The sequence below is a fragment of the Pelodiscus sinensis genome, chromosome 1 (genome assembly GCF_049634645.1).
Source record: "Pelodiscus sinensis isolate JC-2024 chromosome 1, ASM4963464v1, whole genome shotgun sequence".
Taxonomy (NCBI): Eukaryota; Metazoa; Chordata; order Testudines; family Trionychidae; genus Pelodiscus; species Pelodiscus sinensis.
The window spans coordinates 51,703,624-51,726,038 of record NC_134711.1 but is presented as its reverse complement, the minus strand read 5'-3'; the positions used below and the strand labels follow the sequence as shown (position 1 = coordinate 51,726,038).

General features: G+C 39.2%; 1 protein-coding gene across 1 annotated transcript in view; it reads right to left on the bottom strand.

Moving 5' to 3' along the window:
• Window positions 1-2,540: 2,540 nt before the first annotated feature.
• Window positions 2,541-22,415, bottom strand: part of PNPLA8 (patatin like domain 8, phospholipase A2) — a 60,208-nt gene continuing 40,333 nt past the window's right edge. The window contains exons 9-10 of the mRNA XM_006122501.2: window positions 6,653-6,848; window positions 2,541-3,812 (exon numbers count right to left, since the gene is read on the bottom strand). Coding sequence (XP_006122563.2) covers window positions 3,538-3,812; window positions 6,653-6,848 — 471 coding nt within the window. The 3' untranslated portion in view covers window positions 2,541-3,537. The remainder of the gene's footprint in view (window positions 3,813-6,652; window positions 6,849-22,415) is intronic.

Sequence of the window (22,415 nt, the reverse complement as noted above, 5' to 3'; positions counted from 1 at the left end):
TCAAATATATTTGTAAATGGTAAGTCTACACACTCAGACTACATCTAGACTGGCATGATTTTGCGGAAATACTTTTAACAGAAAAGTTTTTCTGTTAAAAGTATTTCCGCAAAAGAGCGTCTAGATTGGCAATGATGCTTTTGCGCAAAAGCATCTGTGCCAATCTAGATACACTTTTGTGCAAGAAAGCTCCAATGGCTATTTTAGCCATCGGGCTTTCTTGTGCAAAAAATTAAGGTGCCTGTCTACACTGGCCCTCTTGCACAAGTATTCTTGCACAACAGGGCTTATCCCTGAGCGGAAGCGTGAAAGTATTTGTGCAAGAAGCACTGATTTTGCACAGTACAAAGTCAGTGCTCTTGCGCAAATTCAAGCGGCCAGTGTAGACAGCTGGCAAGTTTTTGCGCAAAATCTTGCCAGTCTAGATGCAGCCTCAGAGCACATCTACATAGCAGGGCAAAACTCGAATTAAGCTATGCAACTTGAGCTACATCAATTGTGTAGCTTAAATCAAAATAGCTTATTTCGACTTTTAGCGTTGTCTATACAGCAGGAAGTCATGTTAGAGCACTCTTACTCTGACTTGCCTTACTACCTATAAAATGAGGGTTATAGGAGTTGGAGTAAGAAGTCCTCCAGCTCAACACTATTTTGACATTATGTTGAAATAACTGCTTGCTGTGTAGACACGGACTATGTTATTCCAAAATAACACTGCTGTGTAGAAATAGCCTCATTGAACCATGTGAAATACATTATTTTAGAGATAGATTTTGCTACCTTTATTTATTCTGATTAGTACCTTACTCTGGGGCTACGTCTACATTGGCCCCTTTTCCGGAAGGGGCATGCTAATTTTTCAGATCGTAATAGGGAAATCCGCGGGGGATTTAAATATCCCCCGCGGCATTTAAATAAAAATGTCCGCCGCTTTTTTCCGGCTTTTAGAAAAGCCGGAAAAGAGCGTCTACACTGGCTCCGATCCGGCCCGATCCTCCGGAAAAAAGCCCTTTTCCGGAGGATCTCTTATTCCTACTTCAAAGATGGGCCCCTGCTGAGGGAAATGCAGGATCTCAGTTGTAGCTTCCTCTTCCTTCTCTGAATCCATTTAGAGCCACTCCCTGAAAAGGCTTGTTATTAAAGACAGGCTACTGCAGCTACCAATTATTTTAAAAGGAACACCTAGCAGTGGGCAATCAAAGGAATTGAGTCATTCTGAGTAACTGAATTACGTAACAGAAGATAAATACTTTGGTTAGTATCACTATCCACTCCAGAAAGGCAAAATGGCAGACAGGCTTCTGAAACACTTGCAGTGCTGCTTTGTTTATTGATGTAGTAACACTCTGAAGTTCAATATTTTATCCATGTTTAAAGCACCCATCAGACAAGCCTCACCTAGGGACAGAGATTGCTACTTTTACCAACACAAATCATCCGACTAGAGTCAATGGGACTACTCAAGTGAACAAAAGATCCAAGACTGAAGGCCAGATTTTAAAGGTATTTAGGCACCTAAGTATCTTTTAAAATCTGGCCAGAGTCCCTAGAGATCCAGTAATACCATATTCACATGATGAGTTGAAAAAAAAAAAAAGTCCCATTGCAGCTTGTCACAGCTCTGGTAAAGTTCCTTGTGTTGGACACTCACAACACTGCTTTGCTTGGCTTCCATTGTGCTGAACTCATGGGTTTTAGGCTTCCTGAAACTAAACACTGCCTCTGGATTTTTGGGCACATATCCTCTGTCGAGCACCCTTTCTGAGAAGGAAAAAGGACAGCAGAGAAGGTACACTAGCACCACTTCCATAACTGTAGTTTGGTAATGACACACAGGCTGCGTCTAGACTGGCATGATTTTGCGGAAATACTTTTAACGGAAAAGTTTTTCCGTTAAAAGTATTTCCGCAAAAGAGCATCTAGATTGGCACGGATGCTTTTGCGCAAAAAGTGCTTTTGTGCAAAAGCATCCGTGCCAATCTAGACGCACTTTTGTGCAAGAAAGCTCAGATGGCCATTTTAGCCATCGGACTTTCTTGCACAAAAAATTAAGATGCCTGTCTACACTGGACCTCTTGCGCAAGTATTCTTGCACAAGAGGGCTTATCCCTGAGCAGGAGCATCAAAGTATTTGTGCAAGAAGCACTGAATTCTTACATTAGAACGTCAGTGTTCTTGCACAAATTCAAGCGGCCAGTGTAGACAGCTGGCAAGTTTTTGCGCAAAAGCGGCTGCTTTTGTGCAAAATCTTGCCAGTCTAGATGCACCCACAGAGTTTATAACCTTAAACTGGAATTAATAAATTGTACAGAGATTACCCCAAATCTTCACACAGCTACACTATTTCTAAGGGTCCAATTATATTTGTCATTTTCTTAAGTGTATTCTCACTGAAGTCACATAAATAAGGCTAGTGGAATAGGCCTCAAAGCTGGGTATAATAAAATTCAAATAAAGTATTTTTTCCCAAAAAGCAACCTTTTAGGGTTCATAAAAACACTACACGAATGTTAACCAAATATTGGGAGAATGCACATACGGATTTACAGGCATAAAAATACATATTTTATTTGAACTTATTTACTCCATGCGTCATCTTTATATACTTTTCTTATACACTGGTTTCTAAAGTTTGGTGGTGTCTATATCTGAGGTTTCAATACATTAAGAAAGTCACTACTCCAGCATAAGAAGTGGGTTATTTCAAGAGTTTATTTCCTTTATTATGTTTCAAGACTATTTACTGAGATAAGGTCTTAGAATTATTTTCGAACAATGAATAAGTTATTCTGGAGTTGAATCTATAAAAGTTAATGTACAGCACATCTTAAAATTACAGGAAAAATACTGGTTGATTTTGAATATTTTATATCTTTTTATAATAAGCAAACATCTTACTGGACAAAGTCAACTGTTACACGCAAAAAAAAAGTGCACATTTAAAACTAATTATATTAACATTATCTTTTAAATGGAAAAGTTCTGTGTTTTCATAAACTGAAAGGATATTACCTTCACTGGCAGTAAAACAGCTTGCAGTCTATACTGCAGTGCCTATGATATACTTCGAAATCAGTCTAATTTTTGTTTTTATTTTAAATTCAATAGTAGGTACATAAACAAGGTGTTACTGTCAACATGATTATGGCATATACTTACAAAAATGTATAGCACATATGTTTTTCATAATTGTCAATCTTAGTTGGCAAAATTGAGCTAGGTGAAATGAATCTAAAACAGGCCTACATGAACAGCCAGAAAAAAAAAAAAACCCCACCAGTATTCTACTCGAATTAATTCATACCAAGTAATGTTCCTAAACCTCAAAAGAGGAACACCATGAAACCTTATTCCAAGGATGTATGTACAAAACAGGCAGCACTATACCAATGCTTGAGTGAGAACTCCTTTCTCCAGCATTTCCTGGACTTTGACAGCAATCCAGAATTCTACAGTAACAGTATATAAGCATAGCTCCCTTATAGTATTGGCTGGATTTTCTGGAACGGTATATATGAGTGTTCATAAATTACATATTCACAGTTTGGAAAGAAATGGAAGTCCTTCACACATCTCAGCTTTTAATTTTAGCCAGTCATTAAATCTCTGCAAAAGTGTTTTTTCTTGTGTTAGGATTTTAGCAGCTTTTTTAATTTTTTCTTCATTTCGTTCTAAATACCGTATTCCATCTGTACGCAACTGATTGAGTTTTTCTTTACGATTTTCATCCAGAGGTATGTCTTCATTCATCAGAGGGTTAAATCTGAAATAGGTGTCTGGAGGTAATAGGCCATCCAACATAGTATGGACTTCTGGTTTAAAACAAATATAGAAAAATGTTAAATCATAATGACATTTCTGACAAATCAAGAGTATCAGTCCTACAAATACTGATTGTTTTTGCAGGCTAATTAATTTTCCTGCAGCTCCCATCCCTGCATGTATATATTACACCCTCATTATCACTGCATAATGTACTAAATGTGAAACAAAAGGGCATGCTCTGTAGTAGGACAGTTAAAATATGCTTCAGAAATGCAAGAGCTTCTGAATTCATGCACAACTGCTTCTAATCCTACAGAAAACAATTTTGTCATTAGAATGAACTGAACAATCTGATGGAACTAACAAAACATTTAACCGGTTAACTGATTAAATAGGATTTTATATCCCTATTTTGAAATTCCACAGAAAATGTAAATGTCTATAGATAGTCTGAGTGAATGCTATTTCACACCATGAGACTATCAGAAGTCCTCTCTCTTCAGACTAGGATGAAAGATCTATTTTCACCATAAAAATTCACCTTCCTCTATAGCCCACCTTGATTCGATATGACATCTAAACAAAACTAGCAGCAGGGTCTATAATTAAAATGTACATTTAAATATTTTGCAGGTAAGTGGATCCAAAAAGTGGTAGTATATTACGGTTCAACACCTCTCATCCCTCTCTCTCATTCCAGTTCCCCAAGAATTGCCATACAAAAGAGGTATGATAGGGCAGATGATGAAATTCTGGTACAAGTTTATCACAAACCTTTCAAGTATTGCAATCAAAGGGGCATAAATTAGTTTCAAAGCTTTTGCAGTTGGTGACTAATTTAAATTTGGATATAATATTTGTCAAGCACTTTTTGTTTTTGAAGTTTTTGTACGTTTGAATTAAAAAAGTTAATAATCAATTATTTAAATCTGATTACACTGGATGGATATGCAAAATGCTTCAATTTCTCCCTTTCCTCTTCACTACCCTCACGTCTTTTGGAATTTTCCTTCTCTCATTTCTCTCCCTCTTTTAGATTCTTTCCCAGTTTATCATCTCCTTACTTAAACCTTAGTTACTTGTTCCCCAAACATTGATGAAGCGGGGATTTAAATCTCTCCCGCTTTATTAGCATAAAAATGGCTGCCGCTTTTTTTCGGCACAGAGCTTTGCTGGAAAAAAGCGTCAGTATAGACACGGATCTTGCGGAAAATAAAGCCTTTTCCGAAAGATCCCTTATCCCTTATTTTAAGAGGGATAAGGGATCTTTTGGAAAAGGCTTTATTTTCCGCAAGATCCGCGTCTAGACTGGCGCTTTTTTCTGGCAAAGCTCCGTGCCGAAAAAAAAGCGGCAGCCATTTTTATGCAAATGAAGTGGAGGAGATTTAAATCCCTGCTTCATTAGCAATTGCGATACGTCTAATTTGCATCCCTTTTACGAAAAAGGGATGCAATATAGACGTAGCCTAATTGTGTAACTCTACTTTTCTACCATAGTAGGGTGAATGGCTGCCACAAACTCCAAGGAAAGACACATTCACTGACAGACAGAACTTGGTCTTTTGAGAGAAGGATTTTTTTTAAATGTTACAAGCTTCAGATAGGGTTACCAGGTGGCTTAAAAAAAAAATACCGGACACACCTGATATCAGATGGGGGGAGGAGGGGACACCGGCCGGGAGGGGAGCAGGGCTGGCTGGGAGGAGATTGGGGGGAACAGGGCTGGTGGGAGGGGCGGAGGAGGGAAGAGGTGCTAGAGGAGAGAATCAACTGGTGGGGAGTGCGACTGAACTAGGCGCACGCAGATCCCGGGGCACTGCCCGTCCTGGCGAAGCATGAGCAAGTCCGGCCCCGGGGATTCCCTCCCCCACCTCGTGTAGTTGTGTATTGCCTGTCTGGTAGACATGTTCACGCAGCATGAGCATGTCTACCAGCCAGGCAGTATGCAACTACGTACTGATACTCCCAATAATAATAAAACTTACCTAATCAGAAAATACTGGACATTTAATGCGTCCGGTATTTTCTTATTTTTTGTCCCGGACAGAACCCTCAAATACCAGACTGTCCGTTTCAAAACCGGACACCTGGCAACCCTAGCTTCAGAACAGAAATCAATGTTCTGGATCAACCGTTTTAATATTTCTCTGAAAAGCTGGAACTATATAATAAAAAGTGTTCCCTATTTCCTCCTGAAATGGATTTCCAGGCTTGCACTTCTTCTGAAGGCCAAGTTAAAAACAAACAAAAACAAATAAACAACAAAACAGAACAAACGCTACTTGATGACTATCATTCTAAGTCTCACTCTTATGTTGATTTTTAAGGGTTGTAACCTTTTCCTGATGGTCAGCATTATGGTTAAACTTTTCAGTGATGTATTAATCAACTAAAGACAGCTTAATAATCACTGACTTAAGGTGCAGACTCATGGAAATAAATTTAAATGCACATTTCACTAGCTCTATTATTACCCCACTACACTCATAAAAACAACTAACAATAAAAATCCAATATCAGGGGTAACAGAGAGGGGAAAAAAAGATAAATTTAAAATAGCAAGACCATTGGAAATATTTATAATGTACAGTGAAAACAGGTTGTTGATAAATTATTCTTTAAATCTCTATTTTCCTGCTTTTGTCTACATTGACTTTTCATCTAAACTAAACCTGAAATCCACCTTCATATGAGAGGCAAAGAGATTAACAACATAATCCCAATTTGAAAAAAAAGTTATGAAATGTTCCCTGGACTAAAAGTGCTCCAGATTCATTTAAATTTTCTTTATAGTATATATTTTGATTTGCTATATTTCTAATGAAATAAGTAACAGTCTGAAAGCCATAGTTAAAAACAGAGACAAGACAAATCAGTAGACACTGACCTTCTGTATCAGTAGCGCTGCTGATAACATTTGTAAGTTTGGTTTTCAAACTTGTGTGTGTGATGCTGTTCTTCCTCTCGCTTTCATATCGACCAGTGCCCAACGATATTACACACTGCAGTGGAACATTTGGCCAAAGGCATTTGCACTCATGGACCGCTAACGCAGTGGGATTATTCAGAAGCAGACCTCCATCCTGCAAATTAAATCAAGCTGCTTACATTTTCATTATAATTTAACACTGCACAGTTGAAACATGACAAATTAATTAAATAGAACAAATGGTAACTTTAAAAGTGTTGTGATTGATCTGTTCTTTAGTCTCCAGGAGGGACATGTGGCTTGCCCTTGTGCCCAGAATAGGCCAGGTGAGACAGGATTGGTTTGTATCTCTGTAAGGACCATGTGGCTGGGTCCCTGTGTCTGTGATCGGCCCATGTTTGAAGTCTTTGTGTGATTAAACCCTCCCTCCTATTGAGGGAGTAGAGTAAAGCAGTGAACCTTAGAACAGAAGTCAGATGTTAAACACCTAAATAAGACATACAAGAATGGCAAACAGCAGTTTTGAAGAGGATGTAAGAGGCTCTCTAGGTACAGTTCTAAGCTTCATAATGTGATGGCAATGAAGTACAAGTTGGACCTCCCTGGTCCAGCACCCTCTGGACCGGACTGGTCCCGGATGAAGGATTTTGCCGGACCAGCAGTGGTCATTTCTGGACCCTCTGCCACCAGCCCTCTCCAGCCTTGGCCCAACCACTGCCCTGCCATCTGGCTTCTCCCTCTTGCTGGCCCCACTGCCTTGTCAGTCCCCGCTACCCTACTGGGCAGCCTCACCACCTCTGCGTACTGGGCTCCTGCTGTCATGCCTAGCTCCTATTGCCATGCTGGGCAGCCCTGCTGCATCTGTTTGCCAGGCTCCCATTGCTGCACCTGGTAGCACTGCTACCTGTGCGCACACTGGGCTCCCGCAGTCCTGACAGGAAGCCCTGCTACCCTGCCAGCTTTCAGGGCTCCTAGGCGCTAGCCCTCCACTGGTACTCTCTGGTCCTGGAACATCTCAGACTCATAGACTTTAAGGTCAGAACGGATCATTATTATCATCTAGTCTGACTCCCTGTACAATGCAGGCCACAGAATCTCACCAACTCACTCCTGGAATAATCCTCTCACCTATATCTCAGATATTCAAGTCCTCAAATGATGGTTTGAAGACCCCAAGATGCAGAGAATCCTCCAGCAAGTGATCCATGCCCCATGCTACAGAGGAAGGTGAAAAACCTCCAGGGCCTCAGCCAATCTACCTTGGAGGAAAATTCCTTCCCGACCCCAAATATGGCGATCAGCTGAACCCTGAGCACGTGGACAAGACTCACCAGCCAGGAAAAAGTTCTCTATAGTAACTCCTATCGTCCTACCATTGGCCTATTTACCACCAATAGTGAAAGGTCAATTAGTTGCCAAGATCATGTTATTCCATCAAACCATCCCCTTCATAAACCCACCTAGCTTAATCTTGAGGCCAGATAGGTCTTTTGCCCCCACTACTTCTCTTGGAAGGCTGTTCCAGAACTTCATTCCTCTAGTGGTTAGAAACCTTTGTCTAATTTCAAGTCTAAACTTCCTGATAGCCAGTTTATATCCATTTGTTCTTGTGTCCACATTGATATTGAGCTTAAATAATTCCTCTCCCTCCCTGGTATTTATCCCTCTAATATATTTAAAGAGTGCAATCATGTCTCCCCTCAGCCTTCTTTTGGTTAAGGTAAACAAGCCAAGCTCCTTGAGTCTCCTTTCATAAGACAGGTTTTCCATTCCTCGAATCATCCTAGTGGCCCTTCTTTGTACCTGTTCCAGTTTGAATTCATCCTTCTTAAACATGGGAGACCAGAACGGCACACAGTATTCCAAATGAGGTCTTACCAATGCCTTGTATAACGGCACTAACACCTCCTTATCTCTACTGGAAATACCTCGCCTAATGCAAACATCTGTTGGCCAATCAGGGAGTCCCGGTTCAGAGAGTTTCAGTAGTGACTTGCAATGACTATGCCCCAGTTGCTTTCCTGCATGAAGCCAAAAGGGATTTCCTCTTTGTGAAGAAACTGGAGATACTGTGAAATTCACAAACATTGCACATTGATCTATTATCTGATGTTTATTGTATGAATATAGTGGTGTAGCGTAATAGGGGCCTGCAACAAAAACAAGCAGGAAAGGACAGAATTGCTCAAGTTAAACCACTTCTCAGCAAGCATTAGAGCATGGGTTCCCAAACTTAGGGGTGTGAAGAAATTCCAGGGGGTGTGTGCCCCCCCAATCAAGTTTGGCTGCTCTGATCAGTTCCTTTTTTTTTTGGCTCAACAAGTTTTGCTGCTATTTTGGGGGGGGGGAGGCATCATGAAGGTTTTTCAAAAATCAAAAAGTGGGCGTGATGCCAAAAAGTTTGGGAACCACTGCATTAGAGGGTTGTTAAGATACCATGCCAGAAAACAACTGAAGAGCACAAAAGATCAAGCAGACTACAATTTAAAAAGGAGACTATCTCTGGAAAATGGGGGAGTTGTCTGTGGAAACCAGGTTGAGAAAGAGGCATCTACTATGTTGTCTGAAGAAGCTGGGCCTGCTAGATTACTTTACAGGGATGGTAAGCCTTTAAGATTTCAAAATCTCTTTCTCTAAATGTTTTTCCTACTGTCAAGTTTTAATAAGGTTATTGACTGTGACAGATTGGTCATAGACTATTAGTCATAGACTCCCTAAAGAAAGAACTGCAGGTGCTAAATACAGTCATACCTGCTTAATAGAGGCCTTAATAGAAGATAAGCAAGGTGGATACACAAGGTACCATAGCTCAGGTCCCAATGTAAGAGTGAGAGAAAAAAAATGGTTATTCACCTTTGTAACTACTGTTCTTCAATATATGTTGCTTGTATCTATTCCAACTGAGGTGTGCGTGCACCACATGAATGACTGACGGAAAGTTTTTACCTGAACTGCTACACATTGGATCAGCTGTGAAGCCCTCAGCACCTCAAGTAGTGCTGAAGTATCACAGTATATATGACCCTGCTAACTCAATTGCACCTCAGTTCCCTCTTGCTAGCTACTCCAGCAGTGAGAAAGAGGGTGGGTATAGAATAGATATGAGCAACACATCTCGAAGAACAATTACAAAGGTGAGTAACCATTTTTTCTTCTTGAGTGTTTGCTCATATGTATTCCAATTGAGATGATTCACAAGCCTTATCCAGATAGGTCAGAGTCAATGTGTAGCTGACTTTGAGTACTGCAGCCCCAAAAGCCACATCATGTCTGGATTGCTGTACAATAGTGTAGTGCGATGTAATGGTATGGACCGAAGACCATTTCGCAGTTCTGCAGATTTCCTAGAGAAGAATATGAGCCAGAAAGACAGACAAGGAGGCCTGTACCTATGTGGAGTGCGCTGTGGGAGGCAGCGCAGAGACCTTAGCAAAGTCACTTGCACTCCCAACCCTATCATCAGCCACTGGACCTCCCCCACACCACCCCTATACTCACTCACTGTTGGTGAGTGGGCAGCTGGCAAATAAGGATCCAGTCAGTAGCAGGATCCACCAGTACTAATGGGAGGGGCAAGAGAGAGAGAGAAAATGTGTGACAATTGGCCCATTTTTAAAAACAAGTAGGGACACCTGCCGAGGGCTTGGAAATGGAACTGTTCCTTTAAAAACGGGACATCTGGTCACCCTATTTAGGGCATGTCTTACACAGTCCTTCAGTTTGCACTGTAGGGGTGTGAACAGCAATGCATAAATAACTGCTGCACTGCAAGCCCAACCGTGGACGCTGCAGGTATGAACTAAATAGTTCCTATTTCACATTAATGTAACATTGCTCAAAGACATTATTATTTTAAGCATGTACTTAAATCCTGCTGATTCTAGTGGGATTTAATCATGTGTTCCAATGATTATCCTGAATTTGGATTCTTTCCTACTTCAGGGCCCACACCACTTTCCAATAAGTGGACATCAAATAATATTAAATAGCAACAAGGTTACTTATGCCAGTTACAGCAAAATCAAAACAATTCTCTGTAATTATTACAACAAACACCATAGGATGTTATAAAGATTTACTACACATTAGAATGCATTTGCTGTTATGGCTTCCAATATTATTCTGTTTATGTCTCTAAACTTCAATCACTGCATTTTAAAGTAAAGAATCTAAATAAAGATCATGATATGTCTCCCAAGTTGTGTTTGTTAAAATTAAGATGAAGGTTAAAAGTTGTGCAGCTTTGGAAGAAGTGAATAAAAGGGAGGAAGTCTGAAGGAAAAGAAAGTGATAACAGTAATAAAAGAGAAAGGGGGAGTTGTATGGAGAACTGCAGAATCAAAATTGGCATTTTCTTTTATTTAAATCAAAAATCAAATTATGTAAAACCAAAGCTGGAAAAATGAATTACAAGGCTATAAATACATTTAATGGTGCTAGAACTATAAGATGTATTAATAGACTATAGTTACAAGGCTATAAATATGTATTATGGTGCTGTAACTACTAGATGCATTTATAGACTGTAGTGCACTGATCTATAATTTATTATAAATAGAGAAAAATATGATGGCTGATGTCTTATGACAATTATATTTTATTCATCCAAAGATGATAACTCCCCTAAGGCTACCAAAGTCCTATCTGTAAAATACTATAATAAAATAAATGTACTATAAAAAATGTCTGAAGCCATCCTAGTCCTCAAAAAGCAGACAAGGTAAACTAGACACCTTTTTTAGGTGCCCAAAAGGGTTGATCTCAAAGTGTTAATATGAATACATACATAACCAATGTAAATTTTGTTGCAACCTCAGTGCTATTTTTCTTAACAGAACTGTTTATTCTATTATGTGTATATTTCAATGAAGTATTAAGTTTCATATTAAAAACATTTAAGAAATTAACCTAAAAATGCAAGGCCTTTTCCAGATAGCCTTCAAATAAAAGCCCTGATATAATTTCATAAATCAAATCAGATTTTTTGCAGAAAATAGTCTGACTGCCTGAAATGTGTTTGTTCTATAAAACAACGTCACATGTAATTTCAAACACTTCAATATTTAAAAAAGGGTACCAAATATTTTCTGAAATCAAAATGTGTTCTACTAACCGTAAAGTGACCTCTAAAAGTTTAGCAATACTAGTGAGTCACTAAACTATTATACACTCAGAAAACTACTATTCCTGGGAAATTCAAATCCCGGGCTTCATTTGCAAGTGCGGTATGCCTACATTACCCCGCTAGTTCGAACTAGCGGGGTAATGTAGACATACCCAAAGTAATTAGCAAGGTAATTGTGACAATCAAAACAGTCCTGCATCCAATGTGGCACAAGACCCATTCCTAATAGCTGTTTATTAGAATATAAATTTAATTATTGTAGATTGTGTGAATATATGACAACTACGAATACATGAGTTATAGAAGTTGGGGTGGGGGACTGGAAGTTGATCATTGAATAGACAGTTAGGAAGGCATAGGAAGTCCTATGGATTTTGAAGCAAGTGTGTATATTGGTAGTGGGGAGAATAATGCAACTCCTCTTTTCTTCCCCTTTTGGGCCAGGGCAGAGGAAACAAAATTGGGGTATGAGGTTTGGTTTCCTCCTTCCTTTTTAAACTAGTTTCCAAACTGCATCCTGTTCCCAATCTGCTACCAATTTAAACAAGGACAAAAACATAATGAAATGCTGTTTCTGATAAAATCAATACTGGTAAAACAGTAAATGTTGACAGTTAACCTCTTCATTTGGCTTCTGAGTTAATATCCTGTTGACATTAGTGACATATATCTATTGTTTCATACCTTCTACAGGCTCATGAAGGCATTACCACCCCAATTTACATTTGATTCACATTCTGAGACTCTTTTTTGTAACCATTAAGGTTATATACTTTAAAACAATGAAGTCTAGCATATATAGCACTGTTATGCAGCACTTACATAATGATCTGTAACGATCTTAAACTATGCATATACATTCTCTATAGGGCACTAGCTATAGGCAATGCAGTTACAATGAAGGATTGTTGAATGTTGTTATACAATAAAAACTAATAAAATTAATTGATCTTTCAGATTCTAAATACTTGTTTCCTCACTTCATATTGGTGAAGATTGGCAAACTGTAAAATGTTTTCATTGAAACAACACAGTTTTAAATAGACAATTCAAAAGTCCTGAGTGCCTGACCTAAAAATTGCATCAAGTGGATCACTTCATGGGATCATGATGAGGTTTTCGTGTTTGAGACTCTACAAGACACTGAAAAATAATTCCCTATTCAATTGTATTCATAAAAACACGGGGATTATCCCAATGTTCCTTACAACATACTAATCCTTGGTTAGCGTTTGTTTCTATTTTTACTGTCAATTTGAGTTGGGTTTGTGCTAGTATTCATTCCATAGCTTTACTAGTTTATTTCTTCTATTTGCTGCGCACGTTCCATATCTGTTACTATTCTGAGATCTTTTTTTCCCATAACTGTAAGCATTCTTAGCTTCTAAAAGTCAGGCATTGGTATACTATATACAACCCAAAATGTAGGTTATTTAGTTTGGCTCTTATTTTTTCATTGCTATGGAATATCTGATAGATCAGCATTTTTTCCTGGCATTGTTTTAGTACCTCTGGATTTTTTTTAATTTTAAAATTCTATGTTAATGAAGCACAAACAAGTAAATAGGATAAATCTGACTAATCCCTGGGTGCACAGATTATATATGTGCCCCCAAAATCTAAAGCTTTGCTCTTGACTTCCTACCTTGATTTTAAAAATAAATTATATCATCTGTCAGTTTGATTTAAACACCCACTTTTCACTCTCTCTGCCTCTCTGAACCCTTTATTAATAATAATCTATTTTAATACAGTAGATACAGTCAGGAGGACTGACAGAATTGCTAGGCTCCTGGGCAAGGTGTGGGGGGGGGGGGGGGGGGGAGGAAGGAAGGAAAGGGGGAAGGCAGAAGGGGCTCTAAGTTCCCGAAAGGGTCTTAGGGGGAAGAGTCAGGTCTGAAGCTAGCCTTTCCCTTGCTAGCCCCTCAGCACTGCCTAGGGCTCCAGTGGCAATTTAAAGGGCCCACAGTAGTGACTGGGAGCCCTGAGCCTTTTTGAATCGTTAGGCCCCAGGGCAGTTGCTCCCCTTGACTCTTCCTCTCCCCTTGTCTGCAGGCCTGGGGATAGTTGTCACCTTTCTCAGCATGTTTATGCAACAAAGAAGAACAATGATGATTCAAGAGTAGCATACTGGCATGTGACATTTTTTCCCCCCAAGATACTGATGTCTGAGCCTTGCTTGAACAGATGGCCCAACAGACGTTGAGGATTGTGGGAAATCAAGTAATGAAATGAGTCTATGAACATTTAGGCAAGCACAGTAAACCATACAGTATAGTGGCCATCACTGGAAAAAGTGTGTGAACTATAGCGTACAAGAGCCTAGTAGCTGTGGTGACAATTTATATTTTCTAACCTACAGATTATTAGTGATGAGATTTTGGAGAACTGGCTTGTTTTTCATCTACATCAGGGGTGGCAAACCCATTCCGGGCAAAGAGCCAAGATAGCAGTGGATCCAGTGCGAAGAGCTGGGCAAAAAAAGGACTGCCCCCAGTTGAGTTTAAACAAAAAACAAAAAACCACACACACACACTACAAAAAGAAGGCTCACTCCTTTAAGAAACCACATTTAAATGCTTTTTGGCCACAGCAGGCTCCCAACACCATCTTCATTTCTGCAGCTTTTATGGCCACGCTGGATGGCTCCCCTGCCCAGGTCAGCACAGGGAGCCGGGAGAAGGGCCGTTTTTGGGGGTATAGGGGTGGCTTTCGAGCAACGCAGGGTTGGGTGCGGTGTTTTGTGAGCTGCGCCCGGGGGGAGGGGGAGAAGAGGGAAGAAGAGGAGCCATATGCAGCTCGTGAGCCTCAAGTTGGCCATGGCTGATCTACATGTATAGACAGTTGCACTTGAACCATGATAAACTTCTGAATGCTCCTACCTGTAACAATGAATCCAAAGCATCAAGAAGTATAGAATGTGTCAGAAGAAACAAGTAGCCTTTAAATATCTCTACCTTGAAGGCCAAACATTCATCCTTCTCTATATAGTTTCAAAATAGTGATTTCCATTTATAACACATTTCATGGAACCACTGTGCATACAATGTATGAATCACTGTGCATACAGGCACTCTACTATCTCAAAGCAACCGTCAATTTTTGGCTTATCTGAAGGTAAGATCAAGAAACAACACAAACCTGTTCTTGCTTTACTAGACTGAAAATGTTTTCATAAAGATTAAATTATATCCAAAACAAAATTATTAATTTAAGGAGCAATTCTCTAAGCTGGTAAGCATTTTGTGCATGGACCTGACCATTCTCAACTTCTGCAGAAGTCCGGAAGTGAGGAGAGGATCAGCACCTTTCAGAAGGTATATTACACACTGAGGGTACGTCTAGACTACATGCCTCTGTCGCCAGAGGCATGTAGATTAGGCTACCAGACATAGGAAAATGAAGTGGCGATTTAAATAATCGCCGCTTCATTTAAATTTACATGGCTGCCGCGCTGAGCCGACCAACAGCTGGTCAGCTGTTGGTCGGCTCAGCGCAACAGTCTGGACGCGTGGGTGTCGACATCAAAGGTATTTGTCGACCACCCAGGTATGCCTCCTGGGATGAGGTATACCGGGGTGGTCGACAAATACCTTTGATGTCGCCACCTGCGCATCCAGACTATCGCGTTGGTACCACGCAGCAGCCATGTAAATTTAAATGAAGCGGCGATTATTTAAATCGCCGCTTCATTTTCCTATGTCTGGTAGCCTAATCTATATGCCTCTGGCGACAGAGGCATGTAGTCTAGACGTACCCTGAGGCATATAACCACAATTTTAAAAAATTATTTATACAGAGTTCTATGTCCACCATGAAAGCATATATAATCAGTTTACAGTTAAAGTGAACATTTGTTTACTTTTTTTTTTAGACGCTGAACTTCAGCATCAGCCTAAATCACATACGTCATAATATAAATGAGATGGTCATTGTCCATAGGGATTGGTATATTAGAATCCATGATGAAAAGGGGAGATTGCAATTTATTTCCATTCTTCAAATGAGTGTCTGGTTAACAAGCGTCCATATAAAGTATGTGCAAATGTCCTGGATTCTATTAGACTACTGGGCAAATGGCCAGAGTTGACAAGTGGCTCATTCCCTTTATTCTTTCTGGTTCTTATGTTGTCTTCCCCTGCCCTACATTTTGACAACTCTTCCCTTTGTTTACATTCACTATAGCTACAAGTCCCCCTCTTCATTTAACCAAATATACAAGTCATCCCTGCCTTAGTATTTCTCCATTCTTACCATGCTCTATCCTGTCATGTTGCTGCAGTCAGTGAGATAGAAAATAAATTACACTTAACATAATGTTTGAAGTATCTCTTTAGATGCAAGTCAGCTTTGCTGCCAGAACACTGAACATAAAGTGGTACAGCAGAGAAAGAGTATGTAAATACTGAAAAATATTTTCCAACAGGCAAGCAAGGGATGTTAATTGAACAACAGCAAATCAACTAGTTTCAGAATGGTAAATATACCATTTTTGACTGAGTGAAAAGATTTACCAGAGCCTTTTATAAAAAGTATATTTGTAGATCTACTGCTATTTAGGGTGGCATGAAAATTCAACAACAAACATTACAATGTAAGTTTTCTATCCTATAGTTTTTGTATGTCTGTTCTTGGTTAGGCTGTAATTTCAAGTCTAGGGGTACGTCTATACTGCAGCCTTTGTCAGTTCTTCCTCATTTTTTCTGGAAGAATGACTCTTGAACAAGAGAGGTTTTTTGAGCATAAAGTAGCTGTCTACACAGCTCCTTTTTACGCAAAAGCCTCTTGTGCAAAAACGGCTGCTAATTAATTATGCAAATAAAATGCGGAAATATTCTACTCCGCGCTTCTTTTGCATAAGCTTTTGCGGAAGAAGGCTGCAGTATAGACACAGCCTTAGGGAAAGATCAGAATTTTATTTCTACAGAATTAGAATGCACATTTATAGCTTGATATTGCCAAAGGAATGGATATATGCTGTTATAATTAAAGACCTGATGCAATAAATAGGGTGTAGAAAATCAAATGGATGAGCTCTTAAATGCAGCCATTTGCAAGTTTGCCTTATTTATTCTTTTGGGAGTAGATAGTCAAGTTTTTAAAACATACCCTCAAATTTACAACATACACATACATAACTGTACACACTTTTACACAAAGTTAGATAGAAAACACACATAGTTCAGCATATATGAATCCTGAAAAATGCTGCGTTCCACTGAAGTCCAACACACAAGGACTAATTTTAGGCTCTTCTGGTTGATTTGCACATGTGAAGCTTAAGTATTTGAAGTGGATAATGTTTTCATGCACTCAGGCTCCAATGGCCTGGCCCTGAGGAAGACATTCTTAAATCCATTTCCTCCCTCCTAAAATTCACACCTTTTATCCACATCAAAAACAGATTAGTATTTGTGGAACATTCCTCTCTTCAATTTTTCTGGTGGAGATTTTAGGAGGCTGGGGCTCTTGCAGAGCTTTGCAAAAAAATGTAATACCCCTCCCCACATATTTTCTTATAACTGCAAAATATCTAGGCAATGATTTCTTGTGACCAGCCTGCAAGATACTGACTAATCTGTAGCAGTAAGAACAAATACTTTTGTGGGCACAACCTTTGGATGAAGTTAAAAACCAAACAAAAACAAACCACCGAAACCAGTCCCCTACTTTCTGAAAAAAATAAAAAAACTAAACAGCCAACAACTATTGGTTTCAAAAGTAAAATATTAAGTATTAACATTATTATATGGAAGTCAACTGTGGCAGGAATGGATAAGTATTATAATGGAGGCACAGACTTTCAAATTAAGCAGAAACCAGAAGCAGTGGAACAGAATGGGGTGGGAAGAAAACTAGAGTCCTCATAATTGTAATACTGAAGGGCGGCAGCTGATGGATGTTCCCTGCCCCCCAGATTCTCCACCACCACAGTATCTCAAAGAGGATGACTGGAGAAGCTGCCACAGAACATTGAGGATTGGGCTAACCATTAAGCACAACTCTTTGCCTTCCAACCACCATTAGTCCCACTAAAGCCTAGGGGAGGGACAGAAGAACATGAACCAGTTATTGTGGCAGGGGACAGGCCATCCAAGGAGCGGGGCTTCAGAGCACATTGGCCGATCACTATAGGGCAGTGTTTCCCAATTGGTGCTCCGTGGAACCCCAGGGTTCCGCAAAGCGAAAGTAAGGGTTCCATGAGAACTCAGCACGCCCCTGCCCCCTCTTAAAAAGAGAGAGCCTTTTAGTGGCGGGACTCAGCAGGGGTTTTTTTTTCCCTCAACAAATTTTACCCTGGCAACCGTAGGGGTTCCTTGAAATTCTTTCAAGCTGAAAAAGGTTCCTTGGCCAAATAAAATTGGGAAACACTGCTATAGGGCATTAGCTGCCAAGGAACAGCAATAGGAAGTGCTGGGATACCCTTTTCCATGGTAAAGCTAGCTGCCCTCTCTGTTCTCCTCCCTAAACCTTGCTCCCCCATGCACAGCAACCTTATGATCCCCACCAGAAATTCAGGCGCACAGTGCAAGTACTGTTGACCTCACAGAAGGTTTTCTGTTCCAAGAGGGTCACAGATTGCACTGCAAGAATCCTGCTCGTAGAGCATACAAATAATCAGTAAAGATCACATAAAATACATTACAATATCATATACTGTACTAACAATAGAAACTTAATTACACTTAATTACAGTGTAATTGTGTCGTACTTTACTGTTGATATCTAGTTGTTTGTATGTTTATAGTCAGTCATGATATTTCTTAAATTTGTCAACTCAGATTGTGCCTTGAAATTTTATATGGCCTTAGGTATAATGCACAAATTCATGATAATTCTGTTAAGCCCTGTGAAGAGAATAATTTACCATTATATGAAGGATACATGACTTGCTACAGCCAAGTCTGATATTTGGGAGTTGAGTTTGTTGGCTCCATAGTAACCATTTCACTTCAATGCTTGTGCAGACATGCTTTGCATTTCTAGTTCACTTTTACACTTGCTCTGTTGTTTACTTTCATTGTATTCGTGAAAAGGGGTAGGCAGAACTAATACAAGACTATTGTAGGCAAATATAAGATTTTGAAAAGGCTTCTCAAAAATACCTTTAAAGTTCTAAGCCTAAAAGCAATATAATTAATGGAAATTAAAGTTAAGGTTTATTCTTAAATGAGGCATATGAAAAAGTCTACATTGTTAAAATGAGCTACTTTCTAAAAATGTTTTAATATCTTTAAAGACTCTATTCTAGTTTCTACCAGGAGTTTATGCAAGGGCAAGTCTACTGTAAATTCAATTCATGTGCTTGCATCCTCAGACCAGAAAACAGGACAGAGACCGAATGTATGCAGCATAACTTTTAATAAGGACAATATTTTGGTTTGGGTAGAGACAGAGAGAAAGTAAGAAACTGACTCTATAGCTCAGTAGTTACGGCATTCATCTCATAGGTGGAGCATACAGGGAGGAGCAGGTTCATGTGCCTGGTCCAAGAAGTTGACTGGGTACATGACACCTCAGAATGGGATGCAAAGATAAAATTTCTTAATATCTTAAAATAACTGCTTCTTGGAGCAGCTGGTTCTAGAACCCTATTCTTGATTTAGTCTTAAGTGGAGTGCAGGATCTGGTCCAAGAGGTAAATATAACTGACCAGTTGGAAATAGTGACCATAATGTAATAAAGTTTAACATCCCTGTGGTGGGAAAAACACCTCAGAAGCCCAACACTGTGGCATTTAATATCAGAAAGGGGAACTACACAAAAATGTGGAGGTTAGTTAAACAGAAATTAAAAGATACATTGACAAAAGTAAAATCTTGCAAGCTGCATTGAAACTTTTCAAAGACCCCATAATAGAGACCCATTTTAAATGTATACCCCGAATTAAAAACACAGTAAGAGAACCAAAAAAGCACCACTCTGGCTTAACAACCAAGTAAGAGAAGCAGTGACAGATAAAAAGACACCTTTTAAAAAGTGGAAGTTAAATCTTAGTGAGGAAAATAGAAAGGAGCATAAACTTTGTCAAATTAAGTGTAAAAATATAATAAGAAAAGCCAAAAATAAGTTTGAAGAACAGCTAGCCAAAAATTGAAAAAGTAATGGCAAAATGTTTTTTAAGTACATCAGAAGCAGGAAGCCGGCTAAACAACCAGTAGGGCCCTTGGACAATTGAAATGTTGAAGGAGCACTCAAAGATGATAAAGTCATTGCGGAGAAGCTAAATAAATTATTCGCTTAAGTCTTCATGGATGAGGATATTGGGGAGCGTTCTAAACCTGAGCCATTCCTTGTAGGTGACAAATCTGAGGAATTGTCCCAAATGGAGGTGTCATTAGTGAAGGTTTTGGAACAAATTGATAAACTTAACAGTATCAAGTCACCGGGAACAGACAGCATTCACCCAAGAGATCTGAAAGAACTCAGATGTGAAATTGCAGACTATTAATCTATCCTCTAAATCGGCTTCTGTACCTAATGACTGGAAGTTAGATAACGTGATGTCAACATTTAAAAAAGGCTCTAGAAGTGATCCTGGCAATTACTGACCAGTAAGTCTAATGTCAGTATCGAGCAAAATTGTTGAAACTATAGTAAAGAATAAAATTGTCAGACACATAGATGAAAATAATTTGTTGGGGGAAAATCAACATGGTTTTTGCAAAAGAAAATCGTGCCTTACTAATCTACTAGAGTTCTTTGAGGAGGTCAACAAACATGTGGACTAGGGGGATCCAGTGGATACAGAAAGCCTTTGACAAGGTCCTTCACCAAAGACTCTTAAGTAAAGTAAGTTGTTATGGGATAAGAAGGAAGGTCCTTTCGTGGATTGGTAACTGGTTAAAAGACAAGAAACAAAGAGTAGGAATAAATGGTAAGTTTTCCAAGTGGAGAAAGGTAACTAGTGGGGTCCTCCAAGAGTATGTCTTGGGACCAATCCTATTCAACTTACTTATTAATGATCTCGAGAAAGGGGTAAACAGTGAGGTGGCAAAATTTACTGATTATACCAAACTGTTCAAGATAGTTAAAACCAAAGGAGACTGTAAAGAGCTTCAAAAAGATTTTACCAAATTAAGTGATTGGGCAACATAAAGGCAAATGAAATTTAATGCTGATAAATGTAAGCTAATGCACACTGGAAAAAATAATCCAAACTATACATGCAATATGTTGGGGACTAATTTAGCTACAACAACTCAAGAGAGAGATCTTGGAAACATCCACTCAACGTGCAGCAGCAGTCAAAAAATCAAATAGACTGTTAGGAATCATTAAAAAAGGGGCAGAGAACAAGACAGAGAATATCTTATTGATTCTATATAAAACCACAGTATGCCCGCATCTTGAATAATGCATACAGATGTGGCTGCCTCATCTCAAAAAAATATTGTTATTGGAAAAGGTTCAGTAAAGAGCAACAAAAATTATTAGGGATTTGGAATGGATCCCATATGAAGAGAGATTAAAAAGATGTGGACATTTCAGCTTAGAAAAGAGAAGACTAAGGAAGGATATGATAGAGATCTATAAAACCATCACAGTTCTGGAAAAAGTGAACAAGGAAAAGTTATTTACTTAGTCCCACAATATAAGAACTAGGGGTCACCAAATGAAATTAGTAAGTAGCAGGTTCAAAACAAACATAATGAAGTTTTTCTTCACTCAGTGTACAACCTGTGGAACTCCTTGCCAGAGGATGTGGTGAAGACTAGGACTTTAACAGGGTTCCAAAAAGAGCTAGATAGATTCACAGAGGTTAGGTCCATCAATGGCTATTAGCCAGGATGGGTAGGAATGATGTCCCTAGTTTGTTTGTCTGGAAATGGGTGGTAGGAGAGGGATCACGTGAGGATTACCTGTTGTGTTCCCTCCCTTAGGGGCATCTAATATTGGCCACTGTCGACAGACAGAATACTGGGCTAGATGGATCTTTGGTATGACCCAGTATGGCTGTTCTTATGTTAAGTATTTTTTTAAATAATTGGAACAGTTTCAACAGGAGAGAGAGGGAGAAAAATATATCCCTGAACTCCCAGTAGGTTGGTGGTCAGGACATACTTCCCCCCCCCCCCCATATCTTTTGTGCAAATTAACAATCTGAGCAATCTTAATGGATTGGGTCCCCCAGATGACACAGATATGGAAAACCCCCAGTTTGAGAATGCTGCCAGGACTGAGGTGTCAACTAGTGTACTGAGCAGCTCAGTGGTATTGGGATTTAGGCATTTGTGATAGGTATCTACAGGATCAGGCAGCAGCTGGATGTGGTTTTGTGACTGTCAAAGGTGCCTAAATGTTGGATTTAAGTTACCTAGAAAGATAGATAAGTCATCCTAGTCTTTTTATTTGTTCATGTAATTATTATAGGTCTACTAAATCATAGGATTTTTTTTCTTCAAAAACTAGGATAGTTTTCAAAACTATGCATGAATTCAAGATTCTCCTTTAATATGGCAGCCAGGGATGATGGTATTTTATCATAAAACCAGATAAACCAAATGTAAATATTAATTAAGCTCTGGAACAAACTGATTATATTTTCATTTTAATGTCAGGACTGTTTCATTTTAAAAGTTACATTTGGAGAAG